This window comes from Astyanax mexicanus, chromosome 7 (assembly GCF_023375975.1).
Source record: "Astyanax mexicanus isolate ESR-SI-001 chromosome 7, AstMex3_surface, whole genome shotgun sequence".
NCBI lineage: Eukaryota > Metazoa > Chordata > Actinopteri > Characiformes > Acestrorhamphidae > Astyanax > Astyanax mexicanus.
Window position 1 is genome coordinate 44,282,823 of NC_064414.1, and position 20,132 is coordinate 44,302,954.

A 20,132-nucleotide genomic window follows, 5' to 3' on the forward strand; every position below is an offset into this window, starting at 1 on the left:
TGGACTTGTGTATTGCATGTGTGGTGGAATATTACACTGTAAATCATATTGAGATTATTTAAAAGTATACTAGTCAGTAATTAGAGTGCAGTATTATGCTGAAAGTAAATCAACAGGCTCTGTCCTGAAAGTGTGGTGGGTAAGATGATTAGGACAGTGTATAAAGGGGAAGTGCAACACAGAATTTAGTGTCTCCACTTGGGTATCATTTATAAGACATTTGTGCTCTTGGAAAAGAAATCTACCACCTTTTGCTTTTGGCCTAGAACATATTTTGGGTTGCCATGTCCTCCTTTGGATCCCCTTGCTGCTTCTCTGCCACTAAGTAGGTATAAGGTAAAGACCTAGATCTGAGTCTGTTCAGTGGCTGAATTAACATAGCTGAAAAATAAATAAAAACAGTGATTGACTAACATTCTCTGAAAATGGAGAATGTGAATAACCATACCCAACTAACCACGCTTACTCTGTGTAGGCCTGATTTAATTTTTTTGTAGTTATCTAAATGGTTTGTCAAAATGAATAATGCATATAAACAGGCAATGTGCACATTTATTTTTAAAGCATCAGTAATAAAAAAAAAACATGAGTTTTCTTCAGATTTTTTATTTTAATTTACTGTCCCACCTTAAATTGTGCAGCAGTCATGGATTGGCTTCAGCATAATTTAAGGTGGAACAGAATAATAAAATAAGTTTAGAAGTAGAAGTTATTTTTGGAACGTGGGAGTGGCACATGTTTTTAGCCATCATAAATAATAAAAGGTGATTAATCCAGGCCTGAGAATATATTCTTAACACATAAAATGTAATGATGTAATGCAGTGTTTTAAATAACATACTATTGTGTAAAGGAGTTGCCAAAGCCACAGATCACATTTTCTGTGAAAATCTTTTGTTTTTTTCTTGCTCATTTATTTATTTATTATTTTGTAAGACAAATCTATATATACACAGTACTAATCTAAAATCTGGACACCTCATTCAATGTTTTTCTTTAATTTAATTTATTTTCTGCATTGTTGATTAATATTAAAGACAGAACAATTAAGTGATACATATGGAATTACGTAAACGAAAAGGTGGGTCTTGGGATGAGCTGGAGCTTCACAGCATGAAGGAAAAGCAGCAACTATTGTTCAGCACCTCCAGGAACTCCTCCATCAAGATGCTGAGAAAACTATTCCAGGTGACTCTCCTGGAGACACTGAGATTAAAATACCAAGAGTGTGCAGATCTGTCCTCAAAGATAAATGTAATCTAAAGTATAAAAACATTCTATTTTTTAATGCTTGTTGTTTAAAAAAAATCTGCACATGTGCAACAGACTGACAGAAACATCAGACTGTGTCAGGCCTGTGACATTTCTCATTTCAGAATGTCTGATAGATTTCTTAGAAATAAAATACATTTCATGAGGCCTACACATATAATGTATAACTGTGTAATAGGATTTATATAAAATCTTAGGTATATATTTTAAAGGTATACATTTTGGAAAAAAAGTCTTAAGTAAATGATGTGGGGGTTCATGCTGCAGTTGGTCTACAGGTTTAGGTTCAGCAACAGTATGTGCTGAAAGAATGAGGTCAGCTGACTACCTGAATATACTGAATATAGAACAGGTTATTCCATCAATGGATTTTTTCTTCCCTGATGGCACAGACATATTCCTAGATGACAATGTCAGGATTCATGGGGCTGGAATTGTGAAAGAGTGATTCAGGGAGCATGAGATCATCATTTTCACACATGGATTGTTTACCACACAGTCCAGATCTTAACCTCATTGAGAATCTCTGTCTGGGATGTGCTGGAGAAGACTTTGTGTAGTGATCTGACTCTACTATCATCAATGCTGCTGCAAGATCTTGGTGAAAAATGAATGCAACACTGTACTGAAATAAATCTTGTGACATTGCAGAAGCTAATTGAGAGCTAATCTCAATCAAAGCTAAAGGTGGTCTAACAAAATATTAGAGGGTGTGACCTTTTTTGTGACCTGCAGCATAATGCAGGTACCAAAAGGGTTAGATAATGTTTGCAACAAACCTCAACATTTTAACTGTCTAAAAGGTAAAATATAGTATATTTAGTTCCAAAAACATTTTAGTTCAAGCCATTGACAGTGGAAAACAACCAGAACTAGAAATAATATTCAAATATGTACCCTGCTGCTTTTTTGCATCTTAACAATAGGTTTGCAATTACCTTACATTTTATAAATTGTGGCATGTGTAAAAGGCGGTACAAAACTTTTTTAGAGTGTGACCTTTTTTTTGGTGGTGATGTTTTATTGGTCAAGCAGTGTATTATTACAGCGTTGTGAAAGAGGGGGTTGCTGTGTGTTTAATAAGCGACAGGGGGCGCTGTTTCAATATAACTGCAGAGACTCTGATGGGTTAAAGCGGAAATCACCACTAAATAAACAACCACTGATTCACACACCTGTTAATTGACTCGGCAGGAAAAGAGAGTTTTAGACACTTCTGAGCAAATAACCGAGTTTAGAGGAGGAAAGGACAGTAGGACACGTGCTGTTTAACAGCGTTAGTTTTCCTGGGTTATCACAGTATCTGTCTGGCTGTCTGGCATTTTGTCTAATTAACTACGAATTTAACTACTTAACCAACCGAAGCTAACAGAAACAGAACAGCTAAACCTGCCTGCTTCAGTCTGGAGTTTATATATCATGGTAGGTAAAGAGATTATGAACAGAAACGGGATATATTTACCATTTTCAGGCTGCATATATAACCTAAATGTTATTTATCTAACGTTTATTTGTTTATCTTGGGAAAGGTAACTTAAGTTAGTTAAATATTCCTCAGACAAAGCTGTTTTAATGTGTGTTTAACCCTGATGCTATCCTCAAATTGCTCTGGGTTAATTTGACCCCATAGTGATGTAAATATTACCAATATAAACAATATTTAAAAAATAATAGCTATTTCTTAGGGTTTGTTTGGCTAAAATAGCAGCCTGTCAGTCAATATGGGTGATATAGTGCTAAAATAATATCACGGTATTTCATGGTATTTTCATGATAAATATACTCTTTGCGATACAACAAAACACTGAACAATTTTTTGTTCAAGAATACACTACTGCAAAAAATTAAAATTAAATTGTATTATTGCATACGATATGATTTAAAAAAATACAATTATTATTTTTAGATTTGTAACAGATGTCAATGATCCAGAATGTCATGATACTAAAAATGTACTCCATATATCTCCATATATCAATGATTAAAGTAAAATAAATTATACTTGACATATATATTCTTCCTGTAGTAGATATATAATGTAAAATGAGCACAGTGTGAATTTTTCTTAAAAACAGCAAAAATGTAGTACCCAGATGCGATAAAGAAGGATGGGTGACATAGTACGATATTTCAGGGTATAATATCATTCACGATATTTAAAAAAGTTGGCGATGTCATTGCGTGTGTTACAATATGGCACACCCCCTGGCCATGAAAAGACCAATATTGTACGTTTGAGGGAACAATTATAAAAAGTGTACCTTTGAGTACAAGAAAGTACTTACGTACTATTAAAAAAGTGACATAAGTAAAAGTGTTTATGCTCTTCTTTAAGCTCCAGAGTATTCTAAAGTATTTGACATTTTTTAACTAAACTTAGGTTTGGAAGTAGGCTATTGTAAAATGTAGTACTAAAGTACTAATAAAAGTAAAAGTACAGTACTGTGTTATTAGTGCAGCGATGAGCAGCTTCATCAAACCCAGTGACATTGTAGAGCATCTTCTGCTCTGGCTTTAGTGATAATGTGGGCTTGGAATGATTCCTAATATTTTTTTATATTTAAACTCATCCAAAATATGTAGCGAAGTAAAAGTGGAAGTAGGAGATAAAAAAATACTCCAGTAGATACAGATACAGCATTTTAGTACTTAAGTACAGTAGTAAAGTCTATTTTGATGAGGTGGTGAACTAAAGACATTATTCTTTCCACTAATTGCAGTCAGATTCTCACAGCAATTCTCTAAAGTAATAGAAAGGCTTTTCTGAACAGTAGAGACAGTTACTCCAACAAAAGCATGATAAGCTTTTTTTTTTTACACTCTTGATTTAAGATGAAACAAAGAATTGTCAGGTGTCCCAAAACTTTTGTCTATGTACTGTAGATGGCTATTACCTTAAATTCACAACTGGTTTAAATATATTGTTCATTGTAAAACTCTCCTACAACGCAAAATATTCCTGTTTTGTTGTTAGCGATAAGTATTTTTTAATGCTTATATATCACTTGAACATAAGGGAGGTTTAGACTATTAATTAATAAAGTTGTTTCTTTCAGTTATTTGGAAGCTCTTCTTTACTTCCTGTTGACTGATCATCGATGATTAGTTAAGATGCACGCAGTACTCTTGTTAATTATTCTTGGTAATTAGCCGATAGATTAAATCTGCTGTGTAAAAAGAGGTAGAACAAAAACATGCAGTGCTGCAGCCCTCAATGTCTGTTACCAAACCCTGCTTGTGTAATGTTGAGTTTATATAGACTAAACATATAAGAGGTTATTAAAGGGTCATTCACCTGTATGTTTTTGTAGTTCTCAGGATGTGGACTTACAGACAGCCAGCATTTGCCCTGCAACTACTTCATGAGCTGCAGAAACAGCAGCAAGGTGGTTTACACTGTGACACGCTGCTGCAGACAGAAGGTGAGAGTGAAACGGGGGTGAGAAATGTGGGGAAATGACACACAGTTCCTGTCAGGGCTGTTCTGTGCTTAATTTATTATTTGTGGAAATTGTGTTAAAAATAAAATGTTAAAATTGGCTCAAATTGCAAATCGCTAGTATATTTTTGCGTGTTTATTATGAGGATTATTCAGATCATTTGTTATCAGTGAAAATGCAGTACATTAAAAAAGGCAGATCTGCAATAAACTCTGCAATATATTTGCTACAGACATGCATGATACAACAATTTAATACTGAAATATTTACTTGATTTCATCGACCACACACTCGTAACCTATGAAATGTGATTAAATATGATTGGATGATTTGTGTTACACGTTGTGGATAAATGGTTAAAAACAGGGTCTATTAGAATGAAAGGTTGAGTTAAAAGGCAGTTCAGCTTGATACATTTATTTTTGTTCTGTATTTGGTTACATTTTTGAGTTAATGTTGAGTTAATGTTTGTGTGGGCTACTTGAGTGTGTTGGAGGACCACAATAAAAATAAGCATCAGTGCTTTATTGTGTTTTAGTCCTCAGTGATTTAAAGTGTTTAATGTCTGTTGTTTTGTGTATGGTAGAATTTGTTTCATTATTTAAAAGTACAATCAATCAACAAATACAGCACATTTTTAGTAAGTAGTGGGTTAAGAGTGTAATCAATTAGCAACACCTGTCTTAGCATATTTCCAAATGCTTTATGAGTGGTACTGAATTTTATATAATTATTGTAGAATTATTGGTAGAATTGTTACCCATTAATTCCTAATTTATTATGTATTTTCCTACACTTCTAGGTGTTTCTGTTCCTGCACATAGCTGTGTGTTGTCTGCACTCAGCCCTGTGTTTTCTAGAGCCCTCACCAAGTCCCCTCCACTTGCTGTAGGGCATAGTAGAGTGCTCAGTGTCCAGGCTGTGGGGACCCGTTCCCTGCTGAAGCTGGTGGGGTTCGTGTACTCTGGAGAGATGGAAGGGGAGGGAATTGTTGAGCTAGAGGAGGTGACTGATACAGCTCGCAGGCTTGGCTTCAGTTCCTTGATAGATGGGTTGAAGGAGCTGATGAAGGGGCAGAAGGACAAAGCGATGAGGAAGCGGGAGATTGGAATGCAAACAGAAAATGCAGAAGAGAGAAAAAGAGATGCAAGTGTACAGATCCAGTCAGATAGACGGTGCTTAATCCATTCAGAGAGTCAAACAGACAGTCCTGAAGCTCACTTTACAGATATATGCACTGCACCAAGCTCTGTAGGCCTGTCTGGTGAATTGAGTTTTGTGCCTAGTGATGAGAACGCCAGTACTTCAGCTCCTGGAGTAAACTGCATGAAGGACGCTACCGCTTCCTCCAGTCTCAGTGAAGCAGCAGTTCTCCTCAACTCCAAGTGCTGCCAACCAATACAAAGAGAGAATAAAACAGGAAATGTTTCTGAGAAAACAGATCAATTGAAGACAGTCCATCACAGATCAAAGCTAAATGTCAAAGGCGTCCAGCCGGAACTGAACTCCAGCGTGTTGAAGAGCATTAAAAAAGCTGGCGGGAAAGATTTTCGTAAACTAGTTCAAAAACTTCATACTACTACATTCAAACAGCAGGTTGATGCACACATCTCACTGAAGATTAAACTGAAGAGGAGAAGAGGGACACTGTGGGAGATCATTAGTGTCCAAGAAGAGAGCGCGGCCGATGGTTCCTCTGCCTCAGTGACGTGTCCGGCCAGCCCAAGAAAGACACGCAGTTACACTAAGGTACAAGCTTCTCCTGTATGTTTTAAATAGTTACTTAATGTGGAGCAGTTTACCTAAAAGAGGGCTTTTTGGGATCTACAGATTCCAGTAACTGATGGTAGTGGCTGCACATGCATCAGTCACAGCGTTAAAACCACCTCTTCATTTCCACTAGTAAATGAAGCTGAAATAATGGGCGCTACATTTAGATACAAGAATGTTTTATTTGTTATGGCTGATCAGTGCACATGTGTATTTATTATGGCCATATATTAAACAGATTTTTATACATGTAGTTTTACTACTATACTTCTGATGTTCTTCTGAAGTTTCTTTTTTGGCATTGGTGAATTTTCAGGTATGATGGTCTCAATAGTGTAATATTTAAAAAAGAAAATTCCATTTCATTCTTATTTAGTGTAATTCTTGAATGTCTTAAGAATTTTGTCCATTTTCAAACTACTTTTTTACGTTGTACCTATTGCTGATACAGATGTGCAAATGCACATTTTATACTTGTTTCCAGATTCCAGAGATTGTCTTTCCAGAAATCTTGTTAAGTTTTGTTCAATTTTCAACTACTTTATTTTGCAACTATTGCTGATAAAGATGTGCAAATAAACGTTATATCCTTTATTCGTTTCCATATACAATATAAACATCAACAAGAAACAAAATATTTTTAGAAAAGTGTCCAATTTGATATACAGTTCATTACTTACATACATGATAGCTCATGCCTGGTATTAGAAATGGTGGCATTTTATGTTTACCTGCTGTAGAAAGTCCAATTGTTTTAACAATACCTTTCTACAGGACTTGGTCTTGGGGAACTGAATATAACAAAAACTAAACAGGTGGTGAAATATTGCAAGATGAGTAGGAATATTTTGAAAAAGGCCGTTTTCTTTATAGGTGTAAAGAAAACGGCCTTTAGAGGTGTAAAAATGCATCCAGCATTGATCTATGGATCAGTGGAACTCAGTGGGATCTTTCCTGATATTGCTAATTCTGTAAAACCTTTATAGTTCTTAGGCCACCTGATGTATCATTTGCTTGGTGAACATTTACTCATTTTTCATCTTCCCTCAGAATGGTGCCACCTGCTCACAGCCCCAGATGAATGGTCCTGGGGTACCCCAAAGCCCTTCTCCCCCAAATCCTCCCCTGCCTCTTGGCACTGTAACGCTTACCCCACCCTCAGACTTGACTTTATCTCCTCCGCATACCCCTGTTAGAAATCCTCCCTCTTCTCCTTTACAAATAGCACCCCTATCGCCAGGTGTGCCTCCAGCCGAAGAGTCGGATGAGCATATTGCGAGGTTGATGGAGGATATGGTTATGATGGGTCTGAACATTTTGCCCTCTGGGCCAATGGACAGGAAAAGCGACATGCACCACCTGAGTGACAAATGTGCACCATCTAAACTACATTTGGATCTGAAAGTAGGGCAGGGTGAGTCTCTTGGTACTGATGCTGTACCCTGCCTGTGTGTGGATGGAGGAGATTTAGGAGCTGATGGACCTGATGTTGTCAAGATCCCACCTTCCTTAGGTTGCTCTGCACAAGGAGAAGCAGGTAAAATAGCATTATGTTATTGTTATTATGCAAACAGACAAGCGACTTTGGTCAGAATCACATCCACATTCAATGCAGGAGACCCCACACACACACTCAGTATGTCAGGGCAGCATTCTATAGCTTTTATAGGTTTTTTAAATATCAGTGGACACAACATTGAAACGAATGGCACTTTTCACATCAATGTATAAAACAATGGAAAATTGATTATATGGATAAAAAAGAACTCAGTTCTAAGATTTCAGTTCCTGAAATTTTATTTCCAGTTAATCAACACCTTTAATTGTCTGGCTCATGTGAGAAAACAGTGGACTACAACAATTATTCCTCACCACCTGTGCATAATTTTTCTCAAGATCCTCATTCACAGTCAATCCACAGTGTGTCTCACATTCCTCACTGTGAATGTATAATGCTGTACACATGCTACAGGTGTGGCAGTACATGCAGAATCAAAGTTTTATCCTTAAACTGTAAGATATAAGCAATTCAGCATAATTGGCATGCTGTGTTTTGCTTTTGACATCTGACGAGTTCAGATAATACACAGAAGCTTGATTAACCTAAAAGCCGATGTATTGGGATCTGGAGCTTTCCTCCAAGCTTGTTGCCTGCAGAGTGATGCATTGGTAGCAGATTGGAAAAGGTGATTGCACCTCCTAGTATCAGGAGCATTGTAAGTGATAGAGGAGAGTCCAAGTGAGTTAGTGGATTGATTGCATTTTGTGAGTCTTGACAAACCATATGGTAACATATCTTGTGACCATGCCTCCTCTTGTGTAGGGTCTGAGTGTCCTGGTTCTAAGAACCAATTCAGATGTGAAACAGTGGATCTTAGGAACGTGACCTCAGAGGCAAGTCATCCAACATCATTTGCTGTTACTAAAGATGCTGACGCATCATTGATGTCCAGCCTTCCCTTTAGTACTGGAGGTCTTGAGCTACCACAAGAAAATGTAGTGGAGTTAAAGAATGCGTTGGATCATCTTCTTTGGACTGCAAATGATTGTGTGCATTCAGCGAAACAAACCAGGACCAATGAAACCACTGAAGAAGAGAACATGCAGTCTTCAGGAACAGACACAAGAAGTGCAACACACAGTGATTTAGCCAGACTTAATGCAGTTGTACAAACCACTAGTGGCTCAATAAATTCAGCTGCAGTAAAACAACAATCTGAAGGTGCATCTCTGAGGGATTCTAAAAGACTTACTAAGGACTCATCTAATGTTATACACCAAGAATTGGTCAAGCAAATATCAGGCTCTATTCATGGTTCCAGTTCCATTGCTGACAATAATGGGATAGATTTAAGTGAGATGAGACTGCCAAGATGTCTTTCACCTCTTGCATCAGAAGACGTAGTCACTGATGGTGATCGCCAGAAACATACAAAACTGGCCTGTACTGTCCTCTTGAGACCAGTTTCAATGCACCTGATTTCTTCTCCCCAGACAGAAACACTCCCTGACAAAACTGGCCATCAGAACCCATTGACTCCTCCATGTATAAAACCAAAAACTGCATCAGTGTCTGGTCGAAGTACACGCAGTTTGAGGTCATGTCAAGGTTGCATCAAAGATACCAATGATAGACGACTGGAACAGGTAATTACACCAAGCCTCAATAAGAGCAGATCTACCAAAAGGTCCAGCATTGATGTTTCTCTTGATGAGCCAAATAAGAAAAAACGTATGATGCTGGATTGTAACTCAAGTGGAGATAACACTAAATCAGTTAAGGTTGTGACAGAATGCAGTACAAGTAGAGAATCTGTTGTTGGCATCAAATCTACAAAATGCAGTGATTACTCTTGTACTGAGAAGACATATTGGCTCAGACCTGGTAAGACAGTCAGAAGAGATCAGACCGATCAACAGTCCAAGAAGAAGGTAACAAACTTGCAGACAAACCAGTCTTGCAAAAGTAAAGATCAAGTAGAATGCACCGAAGCTGTGGGTAAAAAAGATTCTGTTATGGTAAAACGTGGACATAGAAGACATCCTAAAAAAGAAAAAGACCCTGTAGAGTTGCAAGACAACACATCTGTGCACCAAGATTCGCAAACAACAGGAAGCCAGGTAAACCAAAAGCATAAAGAAAAAGAGGCACCAAAAGCAAAAATACTTTCAAAAGCTATTTCTGATGTGAATTTGAAGAAGAAAGAACAAAAAAAATCCACCAGGCATGCTAGTCACACTAAAAGAAAAGGTATTGTTGATCAGGTTTTCCACCAGACTATTTTTACTGTTGGAAGCACTATTGCCGGGAGTTTACCTTCCATTGATCAGAAGCTACAGTCAAGGTCCATGAATGCGGAGATTGCTCAGATAGCTGAAAGGAAAAGAGGCATTGGCCCACCACTGCCTCACATCGTTAAAAAGTTTAGAACACTTATAGACCAGGATCACATTAGAGGAAGAAAGTTGGTGATCAGTGAAAAAGAAGTGAATGATTCAACTGAAAAAGGCAAGATAGAGAAGATGATCAATAAAGGAAAGATGGATATGGACCAAAGTGAAAACGACAAGAATGTGGAGTCTGAAAACAACAGTGAGCAGTTGACAACAACCAAAAAGGGAAAGGGATGCTTGGTTGATGAAAACTTCGGAAAGGAAATGGATAAAAACCTAATTGATACAGTGTCTGAATCTATAAACTCCCTTAATGGTTCTTGTTCTGTCGATCTCAGGACTGTTGATGTGAATTGTAATCTCGATTCTGATTTGCCTACTGTTCTGTTAGCAGGGAATTTTGATATTAACTCCAGCAAAACAGATGACCTTCACAGTGAAACAGCTAAAAAATGTCTAGAAGACACTGAGAGGACCTCAGACCAGACTGATGATATCCCTTTAAAAAAAGATGCCCAGAATCACCAAGACTTCAACCAGGATTGCAAAAAGCAGCAAGTAGAATCAAACGAAGAAATGGGAGCCCTTGTAAAGGAAATCCGTATACAGAATGAAGAACATGAAGTTGAGGGAAGTGATGTTGACATAGAGGTGATGGAAGTGAGTGCTCTGGTTGCAGCAGCAGGTCATGGAGATGAGGCAGCTACTTCTGCCTGCTACGGTGGCAAGACTGAGATTGAGCTGGAGAAAAGTCAATCTAGTGTCGGGAAGAGTAATGGAGAGTCTGTTTCTCATGAGGCGGCACTAAGGGGGCCACTGCTCATAAGGACTGAAGTTCTGCATATCTCATCAGATGAAGATTACAGTAGTAAGTGAATTTTAAATTACATTATGGACTTTATTTTGTATTATTATTATGCAGAGGTTAGATACGCAAGCCATTCTGAGAAAGGACACATTGTAGAGAACAGAACATAAGTGAGTGAGTTGTCAATGCAATGGATGTCATTAATGATGGAAATTCACCATATTTGCGTAACCTATCTGGACCTGTAAAGATGGCAATTCAAACCAAAAACAGGAATGGTAGTGTCCATAAATGCACACTACCACACTAACTAGTACAAATATTGCACTTCTATTACAGATGTGTTTAGTAATGTATTATATGAAATATAAAAGTGTATGGTTTGGGACACAGTCATGGGTTTTTTCAGAGAGCGAGCTTTACTACAACTGCAACATGCACACTTTGTTTTTATAAAGCAATGCAATGTTATGTTATGCAATCATAATGCATACCTGCTTTTGGCTGAATCTTAAATACCTCCTCCCTCCTTACATACTGAACTACATAAGTTAAAACCACAATGTCTAAATGTACGGTAGATAGCCCTAAATTTCAAAATGAATAAAGATAAGTGGTGTTCTATTACAATTAAATGACGTTCTGTTTGAATTTAGAATACATAATCTTTCTTTATAAGGTATAAGGTACCCCATATAGGGCTAGCATGGAAGTGTTTTTTCCTCTATGTGGACGGAAATATTTAAAAAAATGGAGAGAGGGAAATACCCAGATACCTGTGAAATGTAGCCTTTATTTATTGAATCGCCTTGAGAATTCTGTCTGTATGAGAAAAATGGCAAGTACAAATGTATGTACAGCTCTGAAGGAGGAGACATATATCATGTATTTGAATGCATTACTGTGACATTATTTTGTTACATACAGAATACTTTACTTTTGAAGTAATGTCTGAGGAATGTGGCCCCTGTTGGATATGATTGTTTGGTGTTTTATCTTAAGAAGAACATATCAAACACCTAGTAGATATGAAAGCGAAAATCATTTCCTATTTTGACAAAGCTATTGTTTTAAAACCTTGGCTCACTGTTGGTTTTGGACAACAAATCTTATCAAACATCAGAAGAGAATTAACCTCCAACAGATCGTTGGCAATGCAGCGATGTTACTGTGTTTTTGTAGATAGCAATCTTGGAACAGACTTTCTCCAAGTTTATGGCGTTTTCGCCAGCTAAGGTAACTCTTACAGAAAAAGATTGATCGGATAACACTTTTGGCGTGAAGGCCACACTACTAAGATTTATTTAAATTTCATTAAGTAATAATTATCTTTGATGTTTTTTATTCATGTTTTTATGTCGCAGCTTTAATGCATACAGGATTACCAGCAATCACAGCCAACAAAGAAGAGAAGTCTTATCTCAGCATGGATTCCTCAACACTTGCAGTTAAACATGGATGCAACATTGAGACAGAGGGCCAGAAGTGTGGGGATGATGATGATGATGATGAGGAGGAGGAGGAGGTAGTTGTGGATGACCTCTCAAGCTCTCCTCCTGTTATTTTGGCAAATTCTTTAACAAATCAAGAAAGCATGACTGTTCTGACAGATGAGGAACTGAAGTCAGAGGAAGAGGAAGATGTTGATGTGACTGGATAGGACACAAACTGAACTCATCCTGATGTTTGCGAGAAGGAATCATCTTGAGTTTTCAGCAAAAGTGAGTCTAAATTGAATCTATAATGTTAAAGGCTTCACCAGTTAATCAGTGTTTGATTAATATCCAATGGTTCGTATTTTTTTCGTTGTTGTTGCGGTATTGTTCAGTTATTTTATTGTTTGTGATTCTGTAAATATGTAAATATGTATAAATATGAAGGTAAAAGCTGGCAATGTTGGTTTGATTAGTGATGTTCAGAGATTTCCCTGCTGAAAAAAACAGCATTACCATAACAAGCTTGTTCATCTGGTTAAGCTGGTTAATTCTGACCAGTTTTGTTGGTTTCAATGGATTAGCTGGTCTACAAACCAGATCATTCTGACCAACTGGTCTACTACCATAATTAAAAGAACTATGCTGCTTGCCATCAGTAGCCAGAGTCTGAGAGAGCACAATTAGCCATGGAAATTGGGCAGAAAAGGGGGTAAGAATGGAAAAATAAATAAATAAATAAAAGTAAATAATGTTGAAAGCCATATCTAACATCCACTATGCTGGTCAAAAGCTGGTTCAACTTTTTTTTTCTTCTAATTCTAAACTCTTAAGGACTACCACTGTCCCTAGTAATGCTCCCATCGCTCTGTGGACATACAGCAACCCAGCTCTGATAGATACATCAGCTAACAGACACCTGTGCTGCTGACCGACATCATCATGGTAGTGATAAAGGGGGGAGAGCATAGCCAGTTGTGCTCTCTTTGACTCCGGCTGCTGATGGCAAGCAGGATGACTGCAGATTTGCAAATTGAGCATCTTAAAGACCAGCTGATAAATCTCAAATTTATCAGAACCTGATTGAGCTGGATTTTTCAACAGGGATGTGTATTTTACTGGGCCACAAAATACTGTGATTTCTCTTTTTATTTTTATAGTTTATTAATTTAATTTTATTTATATTTTTTTGGTTGTTTGTTTCTTTCAAAAAGGCTATATAATGTTTGGGAAAGATTAAAAAATGTTACGGAATTGCCCATTTGAATCCCAGAGTATTTTTGCTATCAGCAGCCAGAGTCAGAAAGAGCACATGCATGTTTGCACAGTTGTTTAACCTCTTAACAGGCCAGGATTTTTTTTTATCAATTGTCTTCCTTACATTACGCCACTAAATCCTGAGTGTTTCTATTTAAACATTACATAAAAAGCTTTCATGTTTCATAAGGAACATTAGAGTGAAAACAGGCAGATTCTCCAAGTGTCCTGTGCAATTTTTCAGAATGTAAATAAGTTATTTTTCTACAAAAAAATGTTTTTTTTTTATCAACTTACGAGGCAAGGCCTGTTAAGGGGTTTAAAGGGCATATTTAAAAAATAATAAATAAAAAAACCTTATTGCACAACACTGACATCAGTCGGTTCAGAGTGGTAACTGCAGTGAATCAGAGGGAGCCATGTTGACCCAGGAAGCAGTGTGAGAGCTGGGCGGCCCCACGTGTGCAGCTCTCCGGCTCTGAAGGTTAAACGCGCTGTCGGTTCTGTGAGAAGCGGAGAGTCCACGGTGGAGGAGAAGCCGGAGACCCCAGCTACAGAGATGGACCCCATGAAGGCACAGCAGCTGGCGGCGGAGCTGGAGGTGGAGATGATGGCAGACATGTATAACCGGTAATATGAACAGCCTGTACTTTACTAGCTTAGCTTGCTTTGTTACCCTGCCTAGCATGGGGTTTAGCCACTGAATCATTTGATTGAGTCCGGGGGTTCGGCTCTTCTCTGTATTCCTCTCTTTATTAACCATAATCTTGATTTTTCTAACTTTGTTTCCTTTGCATACATAACATTTTTTTTTAATATTCACATTTTTAAACGGTGCAGCACATTGATATACTTTTGTTTTACTGTTTAAATGCATTGCTAGCTGTTAAAGCAAGCTGACTAGTATTTAGACTGTAGAATATTTTAGTTTCTACATAACTTGTTCTTCTGGTAAACACTGATGATAAACATTTCTATTATAGACCACCAGCCATTTGGCATGGTAGCTTAGTGTAATCTTGTTAGTTTGAATGGGGGATTCTAATAATAATTCTAACCCAATACCTTCTGAAGATTCCTTGCTGCTCCTCCTCTTTTATCACTAAGGAACTGCAGCCACTCTGCAGCTAATAGCAGAATGATTGTAGAGTTTTATAAATATATCTTGTAATTGATTTTCCCATGGTAAAATACAGTAAATGAGCAGCCCAAACGTTTCCAATAGTGTCAAGGTCCGTGACCTCCTTCTCCTTCAGTGTGTCCTCCTCAATGATGCAACAATGATTCTTCACGAGTCAGGTCACCCCTAAAAGAAAAGCATTCTTTACCTCAAGGGTAATTAGCCCCCCACTTACTTACAGGTACTAAAGGGTGACATCCAGCATAACTCAGTGGTTTCCTTGCTCAGACACTCCAGATTTAAATTGTTAGTCAATTAGGTACAATGATGGTAAATTTGAGCAGGACAGCCACGAGTTTTCTACATACCCACTCTACACGTTTTGAGTATACGCTTTGGCATTAAGAGTTTAAATCACCATCTAAATACATCACAGAACTGCAAGTGAATTAAGTATATATATTTTAAAAGTATACTTAACTTGGAAAAAACATACTAAAATTAAAGTATGTACTTAAATGCATATTAAATGTGCTACTTTGGCAATAGTACTTGTAGTAACTTGAGTATATTTCAGTTGTAATTAAAGGTAAGCTATATTTAAACACAACATAAAAGCATTACATTTTGTATTTGAGTGTTTTTTTCGTACAACTTCTGCAAACCTAAGTAGATTTAGGTATTTGTTTTTAATACACTTGAAGTATATTATAAATGTACTACTTTGCTTATTGATGCCCATATTGTGTACACCTTAATAGTACTGGGGGGAAAAACACACTAAAATGCACTTTGAGCAGTATTTAATGCCACTATATATTAATTATGGAAATACAGAGAATGTTTATTTAATGTGTATTTTCATAAAGTATATTAAATTGAAAATGCACTTTTAGTATTCTTTACCTAATTTAAACATACTTTTAATACTCTTAAGTATACTTCATTTTCACAAGGGTAGTCCTAACATTTTAAAGGTGGATGTTTACAAAACAAACAGGAGGACAGATCCAGAATCCAGAGTTAATTTCGCTATGTGTTCAAGAAGCTCTGGGCCTGCTACAGAAGGTCTGAATGGAAATGGTTTGCTGATACCAGCAGAGTATATATCGGCAGATTGGGAACTGTTCAAAGCCTTTCTCTGTCAGATTTAAACAGAACTTAAATTCAGAGTTAAGTCTGTTCAGTAGGATATTAGCTGAGGAACATTCCTATTTGACAGTCTTGTAGATTGTAGATTATTGTAGATGTCCTTTCCCTTTGAATGCATCATGTATTCTCATGGCTGGTATCTGATCACAAATAGTTGCCGTGACACCACTGTTTAAACGGTGATAGCGGCATGTATTGATCTTTCTGTGGTACAAAAAAAAATTGAATCCCTCGGGCTGTTATGGATCACATGGCTTCAGGAATGAATGTAAGGATTTTAATATTTGGTCCTTGTTGCTTATTTACATAAACGAGATAGATGACCCTTAGAAGAGTATATTTTAAAGTCAGATGGGCAAAATGGCAAAACTATTGTTAGAATTCGTAAATGTTTTTCACATACTGCAAAAATAACTAACAGTACTGCCAGATTAAAACTTAAATACACTAATTGCAAATCCAAATTTTCAGTTTGTGTGGGCTTTAACAGAACTAATTCTACTTTTCTTTTTCTTTTCTTTTTTAATTAAACCCTGTATACAGGGTTCGTACGGTCATAACAAACTTGGAAAAGTCATGGAATTTGAACATAGAAATTTCCAGGCCTGGATAAGTTTTGGAAAAATTAAAATACCTAGAAAAATTTTAAAAAGTCAATTGTGAGCTAATCAGTAAATCATAAGGCATTGACATACTAAATATGCAGAAATGTTATTCAGCTAGTAAAATGTCATGTTTCAAAGTTTGTTTTTTTTAAGGAAAAATATAGGCCTACTATAATCAGTTTTGACATGGATTTTTTATTTATTTAAATTTTTCCATGTCTGTACTGATGTTTTAAAGAGTGGATGGTCATGAAAATTTACTTTTGAAGGCATTTGTTTGGAGTTCTGATATTAGTAATCATGCTTATATGAGCATATTGTGTATGTCAGTGGAAAATTCTGGTATTTATTTTCCTGTGTGTTTATGAATACACAGTGGAAATCATTTTTTACATTTGAGATTCTTAAATATTTTCTCTATATTTAGGATCTGTTGCACTAAATAATACACCTTCCTAATGTTTTATTGTTGCTTTCTAGCAGAGATTACATACTTTACTGTCATTAGCTGTATTTATTTAAGCCAGATATTAAATACATTGCTTACAATTTTTTTGTTGAAGTGGGAACTGTGTATTTAAGCTTTCTCCTATTCCTTCTGCAGCATGACCAATGCCTGTCACAGAAAGTGTGTCCCCCCTCACTACAAGGAAGCAGAACTTTCGAAAGGCGAGGCGGTGTGTCTGGATCGTTGTGTAGCCAAGTACCTGGACTTGCATGAGAGACTGGGCCGCAAACTCACAGAGCTGTCAGTACAAGACGAGGAGATGATGAGGAAAGCAGCTACTGGAACTGGATAAACCTCACATGGACTCCTACAGAGCAACTTGGGGCCTGGGCTAAACTGTGAAGACGGCCTGCGGGAAGAGTGGGTTATTAAGGACGTGCAAATTAATAGATTATGATTATGGATGTGGCAAGATTTCAACATTTCACCTCATCAGTATTGAATTGAGTCTGTCTGCGAAGTTTGAGGGGTGGTGGATGTTAAAATGGATGTTTTATATTTGAGTTGTTTAACGGCACCCAGTTATTGTGAAAATGCAGAGTCTTCATTGGATTTGGAAGCCCAGAGAAGTTGTGATGGTCATTGCTGGTTTACATGCTCATCCTTTAGGTTTGAGTTTTGTCTCTAAGCCCAGACGTGTGTGGACCAGGTTCCTTATGAGTGATACATGTTCTTTTTGTGTTGGTTGTCGGTTGGAACTTTTTTTTTGTTTGTCTTTTTTTATATTTTGTCAAAACATACTTAAATGTGCATACTGACAAACTACATGTGTGGAACGTTTTATTGTATTCATGTCATTTGGAAAAAAAAAACTTACCTTTGTTGCACAACTAAATTTAAATAAATGTTATGTGTTAATTTTTCTCGTGATTGAATGTTATTTTTGTGCCATATATAGATTACAGATCTGTGCTGACATGCTGGCTGAACACATCCTGAAAATACTTTAAGTATCTGAAGGACTAAAGTCAGACTTTTCTGTAATGGAATACAGGTCTAGTTTAATAGACCGCTTAAAAATGAGTTTCTTTGATTTTATCAAATTGAAAACCTTGGAATATAATCAGGATGAAGATGGATGATCACAAGCCATCAAACCAAACTGAACTGCTTAAATTTTTGCACCAGGAGTAAAGGCATAAAGTTATCCAAAAGCAGTGTGTAAGAAAACTGTGATTAAAAACCAGGGTTATTCCATTAAATATTGATTTCTGAACTCTTAAAACTTTATGAATATGAACTTGTTTTCTTTGCATTATTTGAAGTCTGAAAGCTCTGCATGTTTATTGTTATTTCAGCCATTTCTCATTTTCTGCAAGTAAATGCTCTAAATTACAATATTTTTATTTGGAATTTGGGGAAATGTTGTCTGTAGTTTATAGAATAAAACAACAATGTTCATTTTACTCAAACGTATACCTATAAATAGCAAAATCAGAGAAACTGATTCAGAAACTGAAGTGGTCTCTTATTTTTTTCCAGAGCTGTATATAAAAGATGCTGTTAATACAAAGTGGTACAACAAAATATGTGAAATATAATTTTAATATTTGTTTCATAAAAATGACTCACTAGTAACCAAATAAGGTGTATAGAAAACAAGTGGAGTGTCACAATGCCTCTCTAGAGATTATAGATAATTAAATATTTCGTTCCTGCTGTAGCTGTATATAAAACTCAATATCTTTTTATCACATGCTTTTGAGTTGTGAAAATGGGCAAATAAAATCTTGAATTCAAAGACACAGTTTAATACACTATTTAAAATTCTTACGAATGCATAAAATATTTAAGCATGGGCATACAAAATGTAATTCACAATAAAAAAAACCCTAAGTGATCATTCTGTTTTCATTAAAAAAAACTTTTGTACTTAATGATCATGCTGTCAAATTATCTAGGTAGTTTTTCAATACTTGTTTGGCAGTTAGTGCAGACAAATGCATTTTGTAAGCAAGAGCTGCTACATTAAAGAATCTAAAATATAAAACATATTCTGGTTTCAACACTTTGTTTGCAAAACAATTTCATATATTTTCCTTCATTGTTTGGATGACTTTAGTATTAATCTACAATGAGAAAAAAATGAACCCTTTCAGACCCTTCATCCATTACAATGAACATTATGTATTTTCTTTATTTTTAAATGTTGCACAGAACACTATTTGAGAGCTGTTTTCCATCAGAATAGACCATACACCATGAATGACCAATGAACAGTTTTCTAAACTAATTAAACAGTGGCTTGGCCCGGAGGTGCCCACTGCACTGAAAAAAACAGTAGTACTAGAGCCATTAAGGCAAAGTAACAGCTAAGTTTAAGTAATTTACTGTGATGTAATGTCATGATTTTTACTGTTTATGGATGTTTTATGAAATAAAATGTAATTATGAAATATAAAATATTACACACAGGCTTCCAATGCTGTGGAAATCAAAATAAACAATTTAGTATTTTAGTGAGTTTGATTTATTTTCTATATAGATTTTATAGTAGAATATTAGAGTTTTTTATGTGCATTACATATAGAAAAAAAAACATTTTTACATTTTTTATTAAGATAATTTAGGTCTTAAAGGGTTAAATAAGGAAAAATGCTACAGTCCACCCACCTAATATACAATGTTCTCTAAATATTCCCTGAGATGACACTGTCTAGAGTTCACAGAGGGCCTGTATACAGTATATAGTTGTGGTCAGGTGTTCTATACTGTATGTACTGTATATATATACAGTTATATGATCTCAGGTTTTCTGTTTTTTTTTCCCCTCAGTTAATTTGACTTCTTCTTTCTGAGTCAGTGTTTACCTTGAGCTGCTGTTTGACTCCACTGCTCCATCTGGCTCTAGCTCTCAGTGCAGATGGGGCTCT

General features: G+C 36.3%; 2 protein-coding genes across 2 annotated transcripts; both read left to right on the forward strand.

Moving 5' to 3' along the window:
* The first annotated feature begins 2,434 nt into the window (after positions 1-2,434).
* On the forward strand, positions 2,435-14,158 carry LOC111195959 (uncharacterized). The gene is made up of 6 exons (XM_022684536.2): positions 2,435-2,694; positions 4,584-4,694; positions 5,515-6,461; positions 7,533-8,019; positions 8,806-11,244; positions 12,549-14,158. Exons 2-6 carry the CDS (start codon positions 4,592-4,594, stop codon positions 12,842-12,844), a joined length of 4,272 nt encoding a protein of 1,423 aa, XP_022540257.2. The 5' UTR covers positions 2,435-2,694; positions 4,584-4,591; the 3' UTR covers positions 12,845-14,158.
* Positions 14,159-14,280: 122 nt separating this feature from the next.
* Positions 14,281-18,115, forward strand: timm10 (translocase of inner mitochondrial membrane 10 homolog (yeast)). The gene is made up of 2 exons (XM_007256055.4): positions 14,281-14,504; positions 17,356-18,115. Exons 1-2 carry the CDS (start codon positions 14,434-14,436, stop codon positions 17,549-17,551), a joined length of 267 nt encoding a protein of 88 aa, XP_007256117.2. The 5' UTR covers positions 14,281-14,433; the 3' UTR covers positions 17,552-18,115.
* The last annotated feature ends 2,017 nt before the right edge of the window (positions 18,116-20,132 follow it).

Excerpts from the sequence above, each read along its gene's own strand:
- LOC111195959 (XM_022684536.2), top strand. The coding sequence starts at position 4,592 with ATGTGGACTTACAGACAGCCAGCATTTGCCCTGCAACTACTTCATGAG. Across the intron at positions 4,695-5,514 it reads CACGCTGCTGCAGACAGAAG|GTGTTTCTGTTCCTGCACAT; the intron begins GTGAGAGTGAAA and ends CTACACTTCTAG. Across the intron at positions 6,462-7,532 it reads AGACACGCAGTTACACTAAG|AATGGTGCCACCTGCTCACA; the intron begins GTACAAGCTTCT and ends ATCTTCCCTCAG.
- timm10 (XM_007256055.4), top strand. The coding sequence starts at position 14,434 with ATGGACCCCATGAAGGCACAGCAGCTGGCGGCGGAGCTGGAGGTGGAG. Across the intron at positions 14,505-17,355 it reads ATGGCAGACATGTATAACCG|CATGACCAATGCCTGTCACA; the intron begins GTAATATGAACA and ends TTCCTTCTGCAG.